Raw genomic sequence first — 23,816 nt, 5'->3', positions numbered from 1 at the left:
ATTCAGATTTAATGATGATGGTTTTGACCAATAAGATAATTGGAATAGCTGTACACAAATAACTTTAATACAAGGTAGAACATAATTAGTATCATAAGAAATAAAATGCTATGGTAATGCAGAAGTATGGGAAAAAAATTCTTGCTGGAGGAATTACAGAAGTTTTCTACACTAAAATAAAGTTTTCTGCACTCCCCCTCTCCCATCCCCCCTCCTCCACTGCTTCTTCTTCGTTTTCTTCTTCTTCTTCTTCTTTTGATGAGATAGAATTCGAAGTGAACTTTATTGATAAACTAAAATTTAGATAAGGACCAACAACATGTGTGAAGGTTCAACATCAGTTAAGGATGAATTATGTTTTGAAAATACAAAGCATTTCTGTTATATAAAATATTGGATGCATGAAGGCAAAGAGTGAGAGTAAATTTGAAAAGATTACCTAGGACTAGAACATTGAAGTCTATGAGTGGAAAACTACAAAATATTGACAATAAATAAAGAGAAAGGATCCACAGCATGCTTTTCAGGAGTTGCAGTCAATTCTAATGCAATAATCTCTCATCCTTTTAGTTCAGTCTTCCTCATTTACAGAAGATCTTGTATTCTGTCTTGGTGTCATCTATATTCACATCAATGATCCTTTCAGTGTCCTGACCTCTCAGTGTCTTGACCTCCTTGCTTCCCACGAACCTGTACTCCTTCCCACCTTAGCCACTCATTACAAAGGTAATAGCCAGAATTTTTCCATTACCAATCATTCTGCCTTCATCAAAATTTCAATTTTAAGTAAACAGCTCTTTGCCCACAGCCTCCTTTCTGTCCAAATAATTCTGTTTATCACTTTCCACACAAATAATTTTTCAACCCCTCAGGCTCCCCAGTCCTTTGATTAATCCACTATTTCACTGTCTGCCACACCTTCGTGGCCTCAGGTGCCTTCCCTCTCTAGCTTAGATTACAGACTCACCCATTATAAACATTTTCCCTGTACGCTCTTAAATCTGTTTCTCCCCAATCTATCTATCATATTTTACTCACTTGGCAGTAAGTAAGTAACACACGCTTCACAAAGTCAAAGAAAACTTGAGAAAAAAAACAACGATGAGTTTTAAATAATGGACTTATTATAAAGCTATATATATATTTGTTATGTAGATATATTTACAGAGAAGTTTCTGCAATTTTATTTGTGAATACAAATTTATAAAAATAACCAAAATAATTTTTTTAAAGAAGGACAACTTTTCAACATACTTCTGATTCAAAGTGAATATTCAACCTTTAGTTATCAAATTTTTTAAGTTTGCTCTTTCTATCCTATTATTTTAATGCTAGGGAGCTTATATGTTTGCTCATATATATATGGTTGTTTCTTTAGACTTTACTTTCATAAGTTCTTTTTCCAAGTTATTGATGCACAAGGAATGAGCCCTCAGATGGTGATGGTGAGAGATGGGTATATTTCCTTAAATCACTGTGGCATAAGCAGCAGAAGAAAATATGTCTTAAAATTCGGTAATCAGAGGAAAGCGATTACAATAGGAGGCAACACCTTGATCGATATATTCTTGATGGTTGGGTAGGGGAAAAAAATCTATTCCTGATTTTTTTCACTGATTCTGTTCTCTGATTTTCAGAATATACATAATTGTGATGAAAAACATCTTCTAATAATAAACCTCTCTGATTCTTCTTAATGTCCCCAGATAAATAATGCCATAATTGTGCATGTATTTGAAGACAGCATAAGTCATTTATTTCCTTTTGCCAAGAGATCCTTCAATCTCTTTATTTACCTAACAATGACTCACCTCGAGAAACTATGATTCAGGGTAATATAAAATTTTTGAAGTGAGAAAGCAATATGTTGTCTATCTATCTAGGCTTGTGAAATTGTTACTTAGGGGCTCATCAGGGAATTGAAAAGAAGGCTTCTGGACAAGTGTTTAAGTGATTAAAATTTCCACAGATTATAATTTTTAACTTATGTGAGTACAGTAAGTAAAAAGGGACCTGTTAATGTGTAACATATATTCCCTAACATACCACTACTAGATTTCTAAACCCACAATACCAGGTAGGATTCTCATTATACGTGAGAAAATGGACCCACAGAGGCTCTGTCATTGCCTCCGTGTTTCAGTAGAGTCAGGGATGGAGTTGGGATTTTCATCATTTATCTACAATCACAGGTTGATATTTAATATTTCCTGAAAGGATGAGTACAGTATTGTGACACAATATCTGTAGGCATAATGTGAGCTACTTAGTCATTTCCTTTCTCCCCTCTCTCATCACATATATTTCTGATGAAATAAAGGGAAATCCCCAAGACATTTCATTAAGTCATTTCAATGCATGTAAATGTGCAAACCATATAATGTGAAAACTATATATTAGTTCATAAGACCTTCTTTTTGATACTTATCCTAGGTACACCTTCATTACACTTATTGTGTTCAATTTACCAATATGTAATCACTGATAACAATGAGTATGGATAATAATAACTCCAGGTGCTATCTCTAAATAAAATCAGATGTCTATCAATTGTTGCAACTATTTTTCCAAACAAGTGCTCGTGCAAATTTATCAAGACTCTGCTGAGTCATTCTAATAGACAAATGATAAAATACAACATTCCTTGATATTATTTATCATCTAGCTCCTACTTATGTTTGAAATTTCTCTCTCAATCTTACTCCTTCTCACTTCTTACTCTCTTACTCCTTCGTACTCAACCCAATAAAATTAAATTTCTGATAAAATTCCAGACAGAATCTCAGTTCCATGTCTTTGCTAATAGTCCCTTCTACTTGAAAGTCACTAAACCTCCACAGTCACATTTTCAACTCCAATCCCACTGTCACAATCCACTTAAAGCAGTTCCCCATTTTTCTCAATAATCTCTCCTTCCTCTCAACTTCCATAGTACTTTATCTTGTGCTTTTATAATTTCATTTATCCTCTTTTACTAGGAGATATGTAGATATATAGATACAGATATAGAATATTTGTATCCTCTATTAGAATTTATATTTATGATTAAAAGGTACAATGTTTTAAAATAGGATATATTGTATATATTGATTTGTCTCAGCCCCTGTCCCTCCACCACTCCATCTTGCCTTTGCCTAATCTAGAGTATGATAGACTCAGAATCAAGATAAGTTATGAGATAGAACCTGACAAAGGGTCACCAGTGGTTATGCTGAGCTCAATGAGGTATCAGCCAGGACTCTTTTTGGCTGTAAGTGAGAAACCCAACTTGAAATAACTTAAACAAAATAGGGAATTCATTTTATTTAACTGAGAGAAGAGCAAGAGGCTAAATCCCAAGTAGAACTGACATGCTACTAGTACTCTTTTTTCATCTCTCCTCTATCTGCATTGGCTTAATCCTATCTAAATGGCTTAATTCTCTTCAATGACAGATTACCTCCTTCCACTTGTGGAAGCTCCCGAGGCTCTCAGACATGCAGGCTCTTTTTTGCCATGAAGGAGAAAGTGAGACTTGGGCTTCTGGTCCTTGGCTTAAAAATGCCAACCTCAGCCGCCCGTCCATGAATCAAAGATTGTGTCCAGGACAAAGAGGTAATCTAACTGGACAAGCTTGGGTCAGATGCCCATAACAAGCTAATAACTACAGCAGAACTTATAGGAAGATAGTGGCTCCCATTTAACTTTCATGGTTAGAGAAGACGGAAGAAGCACTTCCCCCAAAAAACACTGAAAAAATAGCCGTTATTCTTGGAAGACAAGAAACAGTTGTTGAGTGCAATTGGCAAAGACAATGAAGATAAAAACGTAAATACTCATTATTTGAACATAAGAAGATTACCAGCCAAACCTTTTTAGCTCATTAGCTAAGTCAAATTTTTAAGACTTACTGAGCATGAATTCTTGACCCTAGACATGACATTACTGTGAGTGTCAGATGGAAATGTCATTTGAAATATTTATTTAACAAGTGCTATCTCCTGGACACTGACCCAGTCAGAACTGATGTCTAGACAACCAGGGAAAAAAACAGCTCTAGTGTGAGTGCCAGTACAAGTTAAATATAATTTGCATTACTGTTAGGGCAAGCCATCAATGAATACAATATGATTGTAGACCCGCTGTATGCCATTTTTTTAGCCATTTTAGTCTGTTACACTCCAATCCCCACATGACAAGTAACGTGATAAAAATCAGAATCAAGGTAGGTCCAACTTTGAATTTCTTTAATGTACATAAAATCATCAAGAGAAATATCTTTGTGTATATACAAAGATTATGTATCACTAGGCTTGGAATTGAAACCTATAGCCTGAAATTTTAGTAAATTTTCCAGATTATTCTGAAGTCATTGGTTCTTTGTTCTGCCAATGCACTTGGAGAAACACTGCTCTAAATCACATTCCACTTAGGGAAAAGCACCCTAGCACTTTGTAAGTAATTGGAATAAATAAGAAAATCAACAACCATGAAGACATGGGAGAGTAATGTGCTCTCAGCTGGAAGGCTTCTCTTTATTAGGAATTAGAGTAATTTGAGGTCATCTTCTACTGGCATGTAATTCCAAAGTAGGGCAGCCAAGTAACCCAGAAGAAACAGGTGTGGGGAAGGAGATGAAGACACAGTATAGTGTCTCTTGAGCATATTTAGCTTAATACTGGAGCAATGAAAAAATAAAAGAGCTACCTTGATTGAAGAGATAAGCCTAATATTTTGATCTTTAACTATGTGTCTTATAAGACTATTTCCCTTTCCTTTCACTATCAAATAATACCGGAGAAAAATAAATTACAAGCTAAGCTGCATATGACTTGAGATATTAAAAATTACAGCTGAAATAAACCAAATATCCATGGCAGACAGTTAATGATTGATATAGTACATGTGATATGCCTGTACTCTTATATTCTGTGATTGAAATTCCTCAATAGAGTGATGTCAAGAAAATAGCTGTAAACTTAAGGTGAGAAAACTCCTATTTTGCCCTATTTCCACCAACAGCTTTCAATAGGACTTTGAACCAGTTACTTGACCTCTTTGACTGAGCCCTTTCATCTTTGAAAGAAAGAGGTAAATTATATAAACTAAAGTGAACTTTATTTTTTTTTGTACATACCATATTTTATTTCATTTTATTTTATCTTATCACAGATCCAAAGATAGGTTTTATTTATTTATTTATTTTTGCTAATAAACAGAAATTTATTTTTCATAGTTGTGGGAGATGGAAGTCCAGGATCAAGGTACCAGCATGTCTGGGGCAGGCCCTCTTCTGCATTGCAGACATGGCAGAAGGCGTAAAGGGACTCTATTGGGACACTTTTTTTTTTTTTTAACTTATCTATTTTATACATATTAGTGTATAAATGTCAATGCCAATTTCCCAATTCATCCCACCACCCACCCCCACCTCCATTTTCCCCTCTTGGTGTCCATACGTTTGTTCTCTACATCTGTGTCTCTATTTCTGCCTTGCAAATCTGTTCTTCTGTAGCATTTTTCTAGATTCCACATATATGTGTTAATATACGATATTTGTTTTTCTCTTTCTGACTTATTTCACTCTGTATGACAGTCTCTAGGTCCATCCACATCTCTACAAATGACCCAATTTCATTCCTTTTTATGGCTGAGTAATATTCCATTGTATATATGTACCCCATCTTCTTTATCCATTCATCTGTTGATGGGCATTTAGGTTGCTTCCATGACCTGGCTATTGTAAATAGTGCTGCAATGAATATTGGGATGCATATGTCTTTTTGAATTATGGTTTTCTCTGGGGATATGCCCAGTAGTGGGATTGCTGGGTCATATGGTAATTCTACTTTCAGTTTTTTAAGGAACCTCCATACTGCTCTCCATAGTGGCTGTATCCATTTACATTCCCACCAACAGTGCAAGAGGGTTCCCTTTTCTCCACACCCTCTCCAGCATTTGTTGTTTGTAGATTTTCTGATGATGCCCATTCTAACCAGTGTGAGGTGATACCTCAGTGTAGTATTGATTTGCATTACTATAATAATTAGTGATATTGAGCAGCTTTTCCTGTGCCTCTTGGCCATCTATGTATCTTCTTTGGAGAAATGTCTATTTAAGTCTGCTGCCCATTTTTGGACTGAGTTGTTTGTTTCTTTAATATTGAGCTGCAAGAGCTGTTTATATATTTTGGAGATTAATCCTATGTCAATTGCTTCATTTGCAAATATTTTCTCCCATTCTGAGGGATGTCTTTTCGTCTTGTTTATAGTTTCCTTTGCTGTGCAAAAACTTTTAAGTTTCATTAGGTCCCATTTGTTTATTTTTGTTTTCATTTCCATTACTCTAGGAGGTGGGTCAAAACAGATCTTGCTGTGATTTATGTCAAAGAGTGTTCTTCCTATGTTTTCCTCTAAGAGTTTTAGAGTGTCTGGTCTTAAATTTAGGTCTTTAATCCATTTTGAGTTTATTTTTATGCATGATGTTAGGGAGTGTTCTAATTTCATTCTTTTACATGTAGCTGTCCAGTTTTCCCAGCACCACTTACTGAAGAGACTGTCTTTTCTCCATGTATATTCTTGCCTCCTTTGTCATAGATTAGGTGACCATAGGTGCATGGGTTTATCTCTGAGCTTCTTATCCTCTTCCATTGATCAATATTTCTGTTTTTGTGCCAGTACCATATTGTCTTGATTACTGTAGCTTTGTAGTATAGTCTGAAGTCAGGGAATCTGAGTCCCTCATAGTAATCTTGATTACTATGTGTCTCAGCATGTTTCTCTTTGGGTTTATCCTGCCTTGGACTCTCTGTGCTTCCTGGAATTGGGTGACTATTTCCCCTCGCATGTTAGGGAAGTTTTCCTCTATAATCTCTTCAAATATTTTCTCAGGTCCTTTCTCTGTCTCTTCTCCTTCTGGGACCCCTATAATGCGAATGTTGGTGCATTTAATGTTGTCCCAGAGGTCTCTTAGGCTGTCTTCATTTCTTTTCCTTATTTTTTCTATATTTTGTTCCATAGCAGTGAATTCCACCATTCTGTCTTCCAAGTCACTTTTCCGTTTTTCTGCCTCAGTTATTCTGCTACAGATTCCTTCTAGTGTATTTTTCATTTCAGTTATTGTATTGTTCTTCTCTGTTTGTTTCTTTAATTCTTCTAGGTGATTGTTCTTTAATTCTTCTAGGTCTTTGTTAAGCATTTATTGCATCTTCTCAATCTTTGCCTCCATTCTTTTTCTGAGGTCCTGGATCATATTCACTGTCATTATTCTGAATTCTTTTTCTGGATGGTTGCCTATCTCCACGTCATTTAGTTGTTTTTCTGGGGTTTTATCTTGTTCCTTCATCTGATACACAGTCCTCTGCCTTTTCATTTTGTACATCTTTCTGTGAATGTGGTTTTCATTCCACAGGTTGCAGGATTGTAGTTCTTCTGCTTGCCGTCTGCCTTTTCTAAGCTAAACTGAACTTTAGCTGTAACATAATTATCCCATGAAAGACTAAGCAAAATTTAATCCCTGAATGTAATCGTGTGTTTAAAGAACAAGACGCACCTAAGGAGCTTTCTAATCTGTCCTTATATCACCATTATCAGAGTAAAATTTAAAAGAACTAGTTATGTCTTACAGTGTAGTTCAAATTAGGTAAAATAATTTGAAGCCTTGTACTTTAACCTTTTAATTTTATTTTAATATCCAGTTCAGATATTAGCAAACCTCTTTGACCCTGGAGTGAGGCTTAACAGTGTCTTCGGACATACAGAAATCATTTAAGTAACACCAGAAGCCACTACATGGGCAAAAATTACTTCCCAAACCCTACCAGGAGTGCCTTTCCTTTGAATCATCCTTAAGAATTAAAGCTGTAAAAGAATGTCTTCTTTGCAATTCACAAATGTTATCTGGAAGGGAATTTGAGAGAAGGCATGGATCTGGCTCCTATTACCCCATAATATCAGTAATATCTTGGTATTGTTTTGAGGCAGATCCAGGTTTTGAAGGGCTTGAAATGTTGTACAATTATTGGACCTTCTTTAATATAAAGAATACAAAAGTATTAATATAAAAGTGGATTCTAAAGGGAATTTGTAGTTAGGTTAGGAAAAAGATAATCAAAACAAATTACTGGAATTTGGAGATTCAGGTTCTTTTCTTCTGAGATGTCTTTAAACAATTTACTAGAAATAATTATATAGAAATATTTTCTAAATTCAGCCTGACTTTCACTGCCTTTCTACAACATTCTACAGAACTCAACAACTGCCAGCACTCACAGGGACCTATGCAAGTAAGGTATTAAGTTTAATAAGCTTAAGCTTAATAAGCATCATGATAAATCATGTATTATTAAATCATCAGGTTAACAGGCAGACAGGAACAAGAATACTACAGAATCAATGTTAAGAGTGGATGAGGAGATCAGAAGCTGACTTCAGGTGGGCAGTCAAGGTAGCCACTGAACAGGATGCCTAGAAGTCCTTATATGGGGGCTTCCAAGTAAGAGAGCATTAAAGATAAACTCCTCATCACTGGATACACTCAGCCAGGCAACACTAGCAGGCCAAATACTGTCATTCGGGAGATATACAGGAAAAAAATATAAAAAAAAAAGAAAGGAAGTTGGAGAATATATGAGCGGGGCAGAAGGATATAGGAAAAAAGAAGTAGAAGAGAAAAACAATATTGAGAAAGAGATAGAGAAGTGCTTAAATATCTGTTTTGAGTAATATCGTAGTACCAACCACTCAATTCACTTGCTGTGTATCAGGAACTTGGTGCTCGGTGAACATTAGACTTGGAAGGAATCAAGGGAGTTAGTCTGACAGAGCAGGACATTACATTAATGACAGTTTTCTTCTATTCCCTCAGTTTTCAGATTAGAAAATGAGACACAGAGGTCACTGACCTGTCAGAGGTGCTGTAGGCTAGTCATGAGCAGGGCCAGTGTCCACAAGCCCAATATCTGAGGAAAACATCAGTAATGTTTTCTTTATGATTGCTTTGCAAAAAACTAGGAAAAAAAAAAAACAAAGCAAAGATAATATTCTTGTCCTCAGTGAACTTAAACATTTTCCATCTAAAGTTGTCTACATTCTTTATTCCTTCAAGGACCATCTCAAATCAAAATTTAAAATAATAATAATAATAATAAAGGGACACATAAGGGTTTTCTTTGCCAAAGGTAACCATTTCTCCCTTTGCATGCCCAGTGCATCTTGCCTTCATATCTTATGACATTTACTTCTTCCTCTGTCTGGGTTTCTTCCTCCTCTCTCTTCCCTGATCCCACACACACACACCAAGGAATTACACGTAGAGCTATACACATACACAGATCTCTATGTGCACATATGCCCCTATACAGAGACACCACTAAAAACACACACGCAAGCTCCTGAGAGAAGCATCTGTGCTCAATCACAATTGTGTCCTCTGTGGTACTTTACACATAGGGATCTGCTAAAAATTATTTCTGGGGGAAATTAGCTCCAGGGCTACCTGAGGACACAAGCACTGGAATTCACCAGGCATCACTAGTGTATGATTTTTTTTAAATTGAAGTATAGTTGATTTACAATGTTGTGCTAATTTCTGCCATACAGCAAAATGACTCAGTTATAGTGTATTGTTCTTTTGATAGGTGAAAGCCCTCTGCAATCTCATGGCTTTAACTGCCACCTGTGAGTGATGATATTAAGTATATATCAGCTGTTCAGAACACATCTCCAGCTTCATCCTCTCACTGCATTCTAAATATCTTATAGGTATCAAAGACAATACTCCCAAAATAGAAATCATCAAGTTTCCCACCATAGCTGCATGCTTTTCTTTCACTTACATCACCCCACCCCTCTCCCAAGCTGGAAATCTTACTGTTGTTATTGATGAGGCCCACAACCTTATCTCAAGTTCCCCTATTATGTGCAAAGTTCAAGTCTTTCTTGTTTTTTCTCATTCTAATGCCTCTTCTCTTTTTTTTTTTGCTGTATAATTCAAGTCTAGGTTTTCATTATTTCTAACTTGCATTATTGAAATAATATAATTGATTTACTGGTCTCTGCTCCAATTCCAGTATATACATCTCAACAAAATGCCAGTCTCCTATTCAAAATTCCAAATGCTCCAAATTACTTACAGATTAAAATTTGAATGTCTTGCTCTGATAATCAAGGCCCTCTATTTTTTGGACTCCATTTATATTTCCAAATTTGCCTAGTATGGTTTCCCTTCACTTACCAAGAAGCCAGAAAAACTGATATTCCTATTTCTGGTGGTTTCCTATCTCTTTGTTCCTGCAGTTCCATTTACTTTCTCCTTTCTCTCACTTATACAAATTCTAACTATTCTTATAATTCCCTCAAATGCACATAATACTTTAGGGATACCTCATTCAAGGCAGGGCACTCATCACTTCCTATCTTACATTACAGTGATTTTGATATATAGCTCTTCTCTCATCCTTGAGTATATGCTGTTTCTTTAAGAATACACTTGTTGAGTGCTTGAGAGCACAGTCCATGGCTGATTTATCTTTGTAACTCCCACAATGCCTAGCAAAATGCATGCATATTATAGATATTCAATAAATATATGTTGACTTAACAAATAAGCATTCATTTATCTGAAAATGACAAAGAAAGTTCCGAGACCTTTACTTATTTAAAAAAAAAAATCAACACCATTATTTACCATGGGATTTGTTCATATTTATTTCCCCTGAAATATAATCAGTAGCTAAACTACCAGTGTTGATTAGCACTTTCAATAATTATTATTTTAAATGGTATTGAATATACATGCAATCCAATCCTTAAGGGAAGATTAAGATTTCATCATAATGATTCAGTCTATGAGTACTTCTTATTTCAGTACATCAAAAGCTTAGCAGTCTTCAAACAGATATGGACAACACAGTGCTTTCCAATGTAACATCTACAGGACTGGAGAGAAATTGTGACATTCATTTTATGTTGAAAGACTATTCTTTATTTCCCAGGTGTGATGGGAGAATATGAGCCGAAAATTGAGGTCCATTTCCCTTTCACAGTTACAGCTGCTAAGGGAACAACTGTTAAGATGGAATGCTTTGCACTTGGCAAGTAAGTACATATGCTTCTGTAATTAGACACAATTGTTTATTAAGATGTGACATATCTTATTTTTGGATCACTTATTTTGCTAGGTTTTATTTTCCTTGAATGAAACCTTGAAGCTCCTTGGTGGGTATTCATTTTTTAAAAGAAGGGCAAATGGGAATTGATGAAGTAACCAATTATCATCTTTCTGGTTATTTCCATGAACACTAATGTATATAGTTTTGCTATTTTAACATAAAGGAAAAGTCTTTAAATAAAAGAAGAGCTTTACATCTCTTTGCTTACTTGTCTTAAAATTTCAGTATCATTCTTAAATTTCCTTCAGCAATGATGAAATAAAATGAAATGAAATAAAAAGGGGATAAGGTGCTATCCCCTCCTTATGTAAAGGATATAGATTCTGATAAGATATAATAAGACAAGAGTATAAAAGTTATAAATAGTTACACTGATGCAATTGATTACTTCAGTCTCTCCTGAAATAATGATAACATGATAGCACCAGCTGTCAATATGCATAACATGCAATCATTCTCCAAATCAGAAAGATGATTTACATCACACTCTAATGCCTGCTATGATTAATGATTCTATTTCTGAGGTTTTAAATCTCACAATATATAATCACTTGTCAATGATGTTTACAGTATAAATATTGGGCATAGGAACAGGAGTGAGATTTTGATTATATTTGATTAGAGTATTATGATTTATTTTAAATAGAGTGTTGTAGTTTTGTGTTTTTTTTAGGGTGATAGGACCTCAGAGTCCTTTCTAGACTCTATAATTATAATTTGCATAAATGCATCTCTATCAGAGTTACTAATCATTCAACCTCAGTCGTGGTGAGCTAACTCCCACAGCATAACTATAAAGTACTTGGAGATAAAACATGCTCTATAAATGTGTTTGAAGTAGGTGTAGTCTATGGGTGAGAAAAATATTAGTAAATATGAAAAATTCAGCTAGTAAGAGGAGGTTTAGGGCATGACAATAGTAATCACCATGTTTTCTAATATTAGGACTGATTGAAATAATATATGTGCAATTCTGTTTAAATCTGAGTAGGAGCAAGATCATAATAAACTAAAAACAAAATAAATTGTTGGATGGTCTATTAAAAGTATTGAGTGGTCCAGCAAAAGATGCCTGTAAGTAGAAACATATTTCAATAATTTAAAATTCATCCAGGAGTTATTTGGCAGATATCTGAGGAAGATTTCCAAACTCATATATATTAGTTAAATGCACGAGATTCAATAATACCTTAAAAGTAATGTTTTTCACCATCTGCCCATGTTGTGGTACTAAGTATGCCTGAAAATGTCCCAAGTGAACTGATCAATTCTGATAAATACAAAAATAATTATTTGGCTTGATGTCAAAGGTTTTAGTATATCCTACAGTTAAATAATTCTTAAATGCCAGAATTTGCACTAAAGCCGCAAACAAAAGGAGGGCATACTGTAAAACAAATTAGAGAACTAGATTCATAGAGAAAAAGCAATATGGGAAATTTCTCCAGGCAGGCTTATTTAATAAGTTTGATGTGTTTGCTTTTGGAAGTCTTGAAATATGCTTAGTAAATTGATCCTTAAAGTCCCTTTCATTCTAGGTAGGATCCAACTGTCAAATTAAGTTCTTTTAATACTTTATTTTCTTCAACTTCTCCACTCCTTCTTTGCTACTCCCTCTCCCCTCATGAAAATAAATAAATAAATAGGAAGATGAACAAAACACACAGCCTGTCAAGAAGGTCTCTGCTGCCCATTTGATATTCTTTATGTGAAGTGTCACAATTATGAAAAAAAAAATCATGTTACGAAGAGATTTATCTCTACCTAAAGACTAACTTACCACTCTGATGAAAGTAAATAAGATCAAAGAAATAACATCTTTACATGTGTTAATTTCTTTACAGCACATTATCATGTGGAGTAGACCATCATTGCATCCCGACATGATCACAGCAATTTCAGATTAGTACCTGAGCATCTGCTTCATTCCCACAGCTCACCTGAGCTGCTTCCCACTTTAACAAGTACATGATTCTCTGGCAGACATTTGTCTGTCCAAAATCTTCAGTATCTGTCACTAGATATTGATCCACACCTTGCCACTCAAGCTGATTTGTCCCCTCAGTCTGTCCACATGGAATGGTTTAACCAAATCTTCCTCCTAGAATATTATAACCAAATTCTGGCACAGAGCACTTCAAGCTCTTTTCTATCTTATGGGCCTTGCACTTGCTGTTTCCTCCATCAGGACCATCTTTTCCGTTCTTTCTATGCTGGCTCCCACTTATTCTCTGGCCTCAACTTAAATATCATCCTCTAAGAGTTCATCTTAATACTTTGTTTAATTCACACCCATTACACTGCATCTCAGTTCTTGTATTTGTTTCTTCATAACCCTTAATACAGCTCTAAAATATTTACATATGTGTTTCTCTACATAAAATTAATATATATATATATAATTATATTCACCGTATCAGTCAGGAATCCAGCTGGAAAGACTCCGATGGCTCAAAAGAGTTTAGTAAAGGCATAAGTTGAAATTCATATCCTGACTTTTCCCCCATGCCTTCTGATCACCTCTGGTGGCTCTCATGTCTAAAGGCAACCAGAAACCAGCTTGCAAGCCCAGAGGACGCAGTTGGCAGTACAGAAAAGAAGGCAGAGAGTCTGGGGGAAGAGGAGGGTGACAGGCAAGGGAGGCAAACAGAATAACCAGCAAGTCACCATCAGTAAGTTCTAAGCTCCATGAGGGCAGGAGTCATGACTGCATTCTTCACTTGTATTTCCTAGTGCCTACCACAGTGCTTGGCACAGAGCACTCAGGAGATATTTGTTGAAGGAATAAATGAACTCAGAGAATACTGTGTCTACTTAATCCAATCAACTCTTTATTAACAGATAATAAATAATAAATAATAGCCTTTATTTTCACATGTCAAAATATACTTCCATTGCTCACAAAATATGTTTGTTTGTTTTACTCCTTTTGAAAAGTACATTTACCTCTATATATAATCTGTCCCTAAAGGCATTCAGTTCTTGTAACTTAGAGGATGTAAATTAATGCAGTCATAGTTGCACAGATAATTTAAAAATATATGAATGGATATTTTTTCTGTATTCTTAAAGGAAAATAGCAGAAGGCAGTGATTTTAGGTTATCAAATTTTACTATGTCTTAATATCACACAGGTTCAGTAACCTGCCAAATTTGAAGTTAAATAAAAAGTCAACAGGAAAGTTGTAAGCTGAAAGTTTTCTTCTAAAGAAATCTCTACTTAAATCTGAATTTAGAAAAAAATCAAATGGTTTCTCTGTAGGCTACTGCAGCAGAATACAATAGGAATGTGCTGGTTACACCCTGAGAAATCTCTCTGGAAATAGAATTACACAGCACTGAGTACAGAAAGAATGCATAAAGTGACTGTCACGCTATGTTTAGTATTGGTCAATTCTGCAAAGGTATAGGGTTGGCCAAAAAATGTCTTCGGTTTTTAAGTAAAAATAAAAGACACATTTTTCATTTTTAACAAGAACTTTGTTGAACAAAATATTCACCCTTTTGTTCCACTACCTTCTGCCATTTTTCAGGCAATTTCATAATACCACCTTCCCAAAACTTTTTACCTTTTTGAGCAAAGAACCCTTCCAGGTGCCTTTTACAGTCTTCCAGGGACTGTAATTTGAAATTTCCCTGGAAGAGAATTTTTTAAAGACCGAAATAAATGGAAATCCGAAGGTGCAATGTCTGGTGAATACGGTGGATGAATCAGAACTTCCTAGCCAACCTGTAACAGTTTTTGCCTGGTCATCAAATAAACATGTGGTCTCACGTTATCCTGATGGAAGATTATGGGTTTTCTGTTGACTAATTCCGGACTTTTCATCAAGGGCTGCTTTCAGCTGGTCTAACTGGGAGCAGTACTTGTTGGAATTAAATTAATCATTTGGTTTTCCAGACGGAGGTCATAACAGAGGACTTCCTTCCAATTCCACCATATACACAACATCACATTCTTCGGATGAAGACCAGCTTTTGGTGTGGTTGGTGGTGGTGCATTTCGCTTGCACCACGATCTCTTCCATTCTGCATTATTGTACAGTATCCACTTTTCATCGCCCGTCACAATTTGTTTTAAAAACGGAGCGTTTTCATTACATTTAAGTAGAAAATCGCATGTGGAAATACCATCAAGAAAGTTTTTTTTGCTTGACTTATGTGGAACACAAGCATCAAAGCAATTAAAGTAACCAGGCTGGTGCAAATGATTTTCAGTGTTTGATTGGTATAATGTTGATTGTTCTCAATTAATGTCGCGATTTGATCGCTATCAACTTCAACTTGTCTACCCGACCGTGGAGCACCCTCCAGCGAGAAATCTCCAGCACAAAACTTAGCAAACCACTTTTGACACGTTCGATCAGTCACAGCACCTTCTCGAAACATGGCACAATTTTTTTTTTGCATTTCAGTTGCATTTTTACCTTTCTCGAAATAATGAAGCATAATATGCCTAAAATGTTGTTTTTTTCTTCGATCTTCAATATTAAAATGGCTACAAAAAATTCACCAATTTTGATAAGTTTTTTTTTTTTTTAAATGCATGCTGATATAACAGCTGTCAATACAATCTAACGAAATTGTTTCAAATGAAGTTAAAGATAACTAAGTGCTACTAGTACCATCTTACAGAAAAAACTGAATGAACTCTTTGGCCAACCCAGTATAATTTCCCCGGAAAAATGGGAAATGCTTAACAAGGATCCATCAGGAAACAAAGGTGTGTAAAGACTTGGGAAATACAGCAAAGTGTAAAAAAGGTGAGGTGTATTAATTACTTTGGAAGAAAAGACTGTTTTAGACATATAAAATGTTATTATCAAGAGATCACCCACAAGCTGTTCTCCAGTTTCAACAAAGTGGGAAGAGGGTGAAATTCCAACATTATGGGATTAAACTAGCAGAATTAGATTGGGTATAATGTAGAAGTTCCGAAAAAAGTTGTTAGAGGGAAAATGGGTTATCCGCAGAGGCAGTAGAAGCTTTTCTCCCCACACTGCTGTAATAATATAGTAAGATCCATTTGTCTTCTAATAATTTAGATGTAATGTTTTCTGAAAGGAGAGAAATGGTCTGGGTCAGGTTGGAAATGAACATTTTAAACATTCTCTTTTTCTGGCCACTCATCCACCCACTGGGGCTGAATATTAAGAGTAGAAGGCTAGAGTCAGGCAGACTTAATTAGCTACCTTTTTGCAACTACATTATTATGCAACATTTTAAAGTGGTTGGTGGTATGTGCAGGAAATAGAAAGGAAGAGTGTTGCCTTTTTTTACTCAGCAATCAGCTCAGTGACTTTAGTTTGGGAAGAAAGGGTGTCTTTGATATTTCCCAGGTTGGCTTTTAAACACAGGACACAAAATTCTTGAAAGGAAATGAGAGGTAAGAGGTCAAAAGACAATGCAAGTAAGGAATCTCTTAAGACCCTAATAAATATTTCATTTCAGTGGTTCTCTCTGAATGTGGTATGCCTAGAGATTATCATACTAAGTGAAGTAAGTCAGACAGAGAAAGACAAATACCCTATGATATCACTTATATGTGGAATCTAAAAAAGTGATACAAATGAACTTTTTTTACAAAACAGAAACAGACCCACAGACTTAGAAAATAAACTTATAGTTACTAAAGGGGAAAGTTGGGGGAAGGGATAAATTAGGAGTTTGGGATTAACATATACACACTACTATAGGTAAAATAGATAATCAACAAGGACCTACTGTATAGCGCAGGGAACTCTACTCAATATTCTGTAATATCCTATATGGGAAAAGAATCTGATAAAGAATAGATATATGTTTATGTATAACTGAATCACTTTGCTGTACACCTGAAACTAACACAACATTGTAAATCAACTAAACTCCAATATAAAATAAAACTTTTTTTAAAAAAAGAAATGCAGTAAAAAAGAAAAACCAGAAAGTTGGTGATATTTTCAACTGGTGGTACTCGGTATTTAAGAATAGTCTATATAAGTTGTTAGCAAGGTCACACAGAGCAAAACAGGAACTTTAAAATATGGAGAGTTAGTAAGTGCAAGAAGTAGCTACCATCTCTTGGGCAGAGGGAAAAAAAGGAAGAGTTGGAATCATTAAAAATTAGAAGTTTGGAGGCGCTCCTCTGGGACTCAGACCTCTGAGGAGTGAGCACCAGCCAGCTGGCTGGTGCTGTTTTCCGAGGTGGCGGTGTGATGCAGCTCGAACTACAAGTGTTGGAAAAACTCAAATTGGTTCCTTTGCTTCTTTGGGAAGAATGCCCTGCTGAGGTGCCATTCACAGGAATCTCAAGCAAACAGTGAGCAACAAGGAGTACATCCCTTCTCCCTCCTCTATCCTTGCAGCCTCTCTCTAGTGCCCCCCTCCTGGCAGTGCAGAAATGTGGTTTCCAGAATCCTAGTCCTTGTATCACAAAGCAGAGTAAGAAGAGTGAAGCTGAGAGATGGTAATTTAATAACCAGCACAAGTTCCACTTTACATTTTCAAACTCATCTTTTAATCAACCATGGACACCCCTTCCTGTATCTTATGCCCACATGCTTTCCTGCATCTTATGCCCACATGCTTTCCTGCATCTTTTGCCCACATGCTTTCCTGCCTATGTGGTCCTGCAACTCGGATACTTCAGTCTAAAATACCCTGCCCTCACAATCCCTGTTCAATCTTCAGGGTTTAGGTTTAGGTCAAATGCCACTTCTCTATTAATTCCCACCTGTTTTACTCGAGATTCAATATCTTTTCTTTGGAAACATATGAGCACCTATATTTCACTATTTAGCCTGCCCCATTGGGCCAGCTGTGTATATCTGTCTACTGTGCTAAATTTTTGGATCCCTAGAGTATTCTTATATGCAGCAAGTGTTGAATATGTTTACTGAATTGAATTCAGATATGAGAAATGTGGTCAATTATTTGTAACAGGATGTATATTATTGGCTTGGTTTGGTCAGACAGAAGTCTCCAGATGCCTTTCACATGTCTTGGCCCTGAAAATTCAGACCACTTTATATTAGCTACAGTTTTCTGGCAGGTTTCATTTCACCATATGACCTTTTGCAGACCCCAGAAAGATCACTAGATATGTCATACGGCCACCACCAACAAAGAAGTAAAATTTGGTCACTGATGCTTAAATGACCCCTTACACAAGAGCAAACTTGGGGTTGTTCTGTAATAAAAAAGCCATATGCTATAAAGCAACCTCAGTTTATCTACTATGACAATCTTACAGGCAGATTTTTTTCCTTTACCTGTTCCTTATCTTGCTTTTGCAGCCATTAACACACAATCAGATCAGCTGTGCTCAAAAGGCCTTGAACCAGTTACTGTAATAATTATGTGAATGACCTTTCCAGACTCATCTGAAACCTGGTGGTGAGGTGGGAGGGAAGAACACATTCAATTTCCTGCCCTTTTTAGTTCCTGCTTATCTCTCTTTCAGATAACATTTACAAATCATCTTTTGTTACACTCCATCAAACGCCTATTAGGGAACCAGGACATTAAGTAATTTTTTTCTCTTTTTATATGTTTATTGCAAATAACAAAGCACCAGTTATCAATTCATAAAGTCATTTTTTGCTGTAGTTTATGTTTCATTTTCCTCGGTCCTTAGCCAAGCTGTCTCATATGACTGCTCTTATGTCCCATTGTAACTGTGAGAATGACAAATATTCCCCTGAGACTTCCCACAGTATGCAACTGGCAAAGGTTCCTCAAAGAACCGGCTCTTTAGTTACAGTCTGATGATTTATTAATACTGTTTATTTGGAACTGCCAGTCACTAAGGGCTGTAGGAATTAAAAATAAATTGGAGTTGTGTGGTATTTGTCTATCAAACCAAAATCAAATTACTTAATCGTTAGATTGACAGAAGATCTGGGGATAGGAGTTAGTCACTGGGTCTAGGAATCAATAAATGTTTAGATATCAAAGGAAAGTGGTACGTTATGGATTCAAGAAAATTACCCTTGTGAGCTATTGGTTGCTTCAGTATTGTTGAAACGAAGGATGCATCCTCATTTCAGATGGTACCCAAAGGAAATGGGTGCTGGAAGAACCTTAAAGATCACATAGACTGTTATCAATTTGTAGATGGGAAAATGAGACTCTGCAGGGAAAGGTTAGACCAAGACATGTAGGCATGCTGGCCAGACTAATTATCTGATGCTTCATCATTTGATGCTCTTTATATTTTCAACATTCTTCCATAGTGCCAAGTATGGAAGGGAGTGTTTTATTTACTTATTTACTTTTGCACTCAGAAGTGTTATCTATTTCTAGGGACACCAGACCAATTTATTATTCACATTTGGAGTCACAGTTAACAGGCATCATATTTCTAACTTTTCCAGAGCTGTCTTAGGACCATTTAATCTGCCTCACCAGAAAAACTGCATACCTGCACCAGGCCTCACAGCTAACATGCTATAGAGGCAGAACCAAGTCTTCTGATTCTAAAACTAATGCTCCTCTCAACTTACCATACCACTTTTCAGTTGCTAAGAGTAATTTCCATTTTTATCATAGCAACTCTTTTTCTGGATGCATTCAAGTATCTCAGTGATTAGGAATATTAGTATAGAGTACAAGTCGTGAAGAGCATAAAGCAAGAGATAATTCCAAAATGACTGAGCTTTTTACTTGGATTATTTTAGACTCCTCCAACAGCTTTATTTTGGGTGAATCTCCCTGGAGTTTCATAGAATAACCTCTTCCACTGGAAGTTGATTGAGGGATCAGAAATTGGTTGGCCATTAACATTCATAAAGAGGATATAAGGAATCAGTATCTCCCTCAGGAAGATAAAATAGAGAAAAAGAATTGTAGGGGCTTCCCTTGTGGCACAGTGGCTAAGAATCCGCCTGCCAATGCAGGGGACACCAGTTCGATCCCTGGTCTGGGAAGATCCCACATGCCATGGAGCAACTATGTGTGTGAGCCACAACTACTGAGCCTGCACTTTGCAACTACTGAAGCCCATGCGCCTAGAGCCCATGCTCCACAACAAAAGAAGCCACCACAATGAGAAGCCCATGCGCTACAACTAGAGAAAGACTGTGCACAACAACGAAGACCCAACGCAGCCAAAAATAAATAAATTTTTTAAAAATTAAAAAAAAAAAGAATTGTACTTGAGAGATTTTTAGGTTTGAGGGAGGTCAATGATGATGTCCAGGGTTTGAGGTAGGATACTTGGCTATTAAAGTTAGGGAGAGGAAGGTGTAAAGGAAGGTGTATTGTATTAGTAAGTCATACTTGATTATGACACTTTCAAATTTTCAGAGTTGCTGAAATGAAAAATATAAAATTTTAAAATGTATAAAATACTAATGGCATGCATTTTACCAATGCTTGGTACCTAAATTACCAATTTAGTATCAAATCATTCTAAAAATTATATATGAAAACATCCTAATGTTCTAAATTCCTTTATCTAGTGGACAAGTTTTGATACTCCCCTAGCTCAAACAATATCTATATGACAAAAATAAACATATGACAAGTAGGCTTTATTCATAGTACAATGAATCAATAAGAAGCGTACCACTTTTAAGAGTCTCGTTCCTAAGAGTCTCGTTCCACAAACGAGACCCTGGTGGGTCCAGGCTGGATTCCTAGAACTCCAACTCAAATACAGCTCCCACACCCCACCCCCTCATTTACCTACAAGAAGAGTTTTTACTGCCACTGGAGGTGAGACAGCCACTCAGAGTATAAAGTCATATCTTTCAGTCTTCCTTCCGTTTCATCTTCACCTGTTTAATAACCATAAATGTCTCTTAAATTCATTCTCACTTAGTTGGTGCAAAGTGAACCTTCATGGATTGAATTAAATCTTTCATTAATACAACAGGTATTTATATATGATCAAGAGAAATCAAGAATAAACTAATATACCAGGGAATTCTAAGCCTGAGACCACATATGCATAGGTATTCAGACTGTAAAATTAAAAGTGGCTCTATTAGTCTGCACCTCATAAGATGGCTTCACCATTGTAGGGCCTCATATAGTAGTGTCTGTTCCTGTATGTATAAATGTCAGAAATATATTTTTTACAAGTGATATATGGGTTCTAGCATGATTGAGTTGTCCTACCAAAGTCACTCTGATAAATCAGAAAAATCTGTGATAATTTGCTAGTAACCAGAACTGGTTGTCTATAGAAATAAATAATGCCCTCAGTAGAAAACATGAGTAATTAGAAAGTAGGTGGCTTCTGAGCACAGAGCTAGAACAAAGAGAGTGGACTTCCCTATGGGCTGTAACTATCAAGTCATTGCAAGTCATTGTATTGCCCTTCTCTTCTCAAAATATTTCTGTATATATACCACCTGTCAAGATTAAAAACATCTCTTCTCTGGGTGGTGTTAGAGAAAAACTAATTTTATTTATTTATTACTATAATCATCATCATTATTGTTATTTTCTACTTTTCCAATATGATTTATCAATTACAAAAATAATTAATACTAAGTTTTTACAATACAAAGGTTTTTAGTATTATGTAACCTCATGACTACGTATAACAATTCTCAAAAGCAGTTTTCCTTTTATTCATTACATATTTAAGTTGGTGGTTTGCTCTGAGTTTGTAGGGAGACACTTTTGCCTTAGTAATCACATATTTAGAAATCATATTCCAGGGTCTCGACAGAAATATTTCAATGAATGCCTAATCCCACCAATTCTAATGTACGTCTTCTTCTTCTCGATTCAGAATTTATCCTGAGATTCAGATGATACATCACATCTGTATGTCTTTAATCTTTTTGCCAGATATTTGATAGAGTAGAAAACTTTCCCTTATATCTCTGATGTCAGTGACACCCAGGACACATAAGACCACATATAAAGTTCATTTGTTCACTCTCATGTTCTTACCAAATGAGTAACCAGGGACATAATTCCATCTCTGTCTTTGGAATATCTGTTTCAGTGCATCATAAAACTTGGAAACAGGTGCCACTGAGATGAGGTGGGGAGGGTGAATCACGGGGAAAAGGCTGTTACTTGAACTGTATTTTTCAAAACCATCTCCTATGCCTTTACTGTACAGGTAACATTAGCTAAGCTTTTATTTATCCTTGCAATAATATTTACTGCAAAAAAATTTACTGTGAAGTTAAAACATTACAACTTCATATTCTTTACTTCTATGCTGCAAATATAATAGTATTCTTAAAAATATGCAATTAAATGAAATACATCTGCATGCATAATGTATAATCAAAGTGGTTCTGAATTGTCTTATAGCTCATGCTTTGTTGCCTTAGATAATTTTTGATTCTCCATTCTATCTAAGCATTTTCTATTTCAGATGACAGTAGAGGGCCTCATTCTCTTTTGATTTGGTACTTTTTGCATTCATTGTCCCTGGCTGTGTGCTTGATCTTCAATGGTAGAATCACATGCACATGGTAGCATTTGCTGCAATTAAGCAATTTGCATTGCCTGTACAAGGGAAACATGTAAGTGTGGCTATGTATGTGTCTGTATGTGAATAAATGGTTAAATCCACAGAAAGAATATCTCAAGATAGAAAATGTTAAGAAAACTAAACATCTGTCATCATGATTTTTCTTTATTCTTTTTTTTTTGTAATGTAATATAGCAGCACCTACCTTCTGTTCCTGTCACTGTTTTTGTTGGTAGCTATGTGGTACAGAATAGTTTTCATGTCAAATCTTTATAATAATATTTTGTAGACTGAAGAATAATTTTAACTGATAGCCAATAGACACAAAAATGATACTCAAAGGGGACTTGTGTCAGCTGCTGTTTCATAGTAGAAAAGCAAATGAAAAGTACTTTTGACCACTTCTATTCCTTACTTTTCTTTTGGGGATCGAATCAATCTGGTTACAACTTTTAGAATGTCTTATTTATGGCCATTTTTTCAAAGGAAGGTACATTATGAAATCAGGTCACTTGTTTTATACATCCCTGCAGAGAAATGTAGCCTTCTCAACATTTCTGAAAGAACACACAACAGGGTTTCCTACACAAAAACAAAGGGGAAGAACATCTTCCTGTTTCCACCTTCGTATAATCCCATTACATTTAGCCACATTGCATTGAAAGAAAGCATAGATATATACACTCCAAAGTACACATTTAAAAAAAAATTCACATCTATGAAATCCAGGTATATATTACAATTGATGGTGTGTTGTGTTTAATTGGCAATGTTTTCTTTCTTAGTTATTCTTAAAATAATGGTGTGTCTTACAATCAGAGGTGTCTTGGATGTGATGAATTAGAGCAACAGTCCCCAGCCTTTTCGGCACCAGGGACCAGTTTCGTTGAAGACAATTTTTTCATGGATGGGGTGGGGGATGGTTTCGGGTTGATTCAAACACATTACATTTATTGTGCACTTTATTTCTATCATTATTACATTGTAATATATAATGAAATAATTATACAACTCACCATAATGCTGACAGGAGGTGGAGCTCAGGCAGTAATGTGAGCGATGGGGAGTGGCTGTAAATACAGATGAAGCTTCATTCACTCACCAGCAGCTCACCTCCTACTGGGTGGCTGGGTTCCTAACAGGCCACAGACTGGTACTGGTCCATGGCCTGGGGGTTGGGGACCCCCCGAATTAGGGTAACTAAGGCTAAAGTGGTATATGTTAAGTCTTAACTTAGTGATC

General features: G+C 35.9%; 1 protein-coding gene across 2 annotated transcripts in view; it reads left to right on the top strand.

Annotated features, from left to right (window-relative positions):
* The window catches only part of CNTN5 (contactin 5), a 1,402,912-nt gene that overhangs the window by 1,021,564 nt on the left and 357,532 nt on the right, over positions 1-23,816 (top strand). For both annotated transcript variants that reach the window (XM_059930535.1, XM_059930534.1), the window contains exon 9: positions 10,973-11,075. In XM_059930535.1, coding sequence (XP_059786518.1) covers positions 10,973-11,075 — 103 coding nt within the window. The remainder of the gene's footprint in view (positions 1-10,972; positions 11,076-23,816) is intronic.

The sequence above is a fragment of the Balaenoptera ricei genome, chromosome 8, assembly GCF_028023285.1.
Source record: "Balaenoptera ricei isolate mBalRic1 chromosome 8, mBalRic1.hap2, whole genome shotgun sequence".
In the NCBI taxonomy this organism is placed as follows: domain Eukaryota; kingdom Metazoa; phylum Chordata; class Mammalia; order Artiodactyla; family Balaenopteridae; genus Balaenoptera; species Balaenoptera ricei.
Note: the sequence above shows the minus strand (reverse complement) of the source record. Positions and strands in the feature narration are given on the sequence as shown.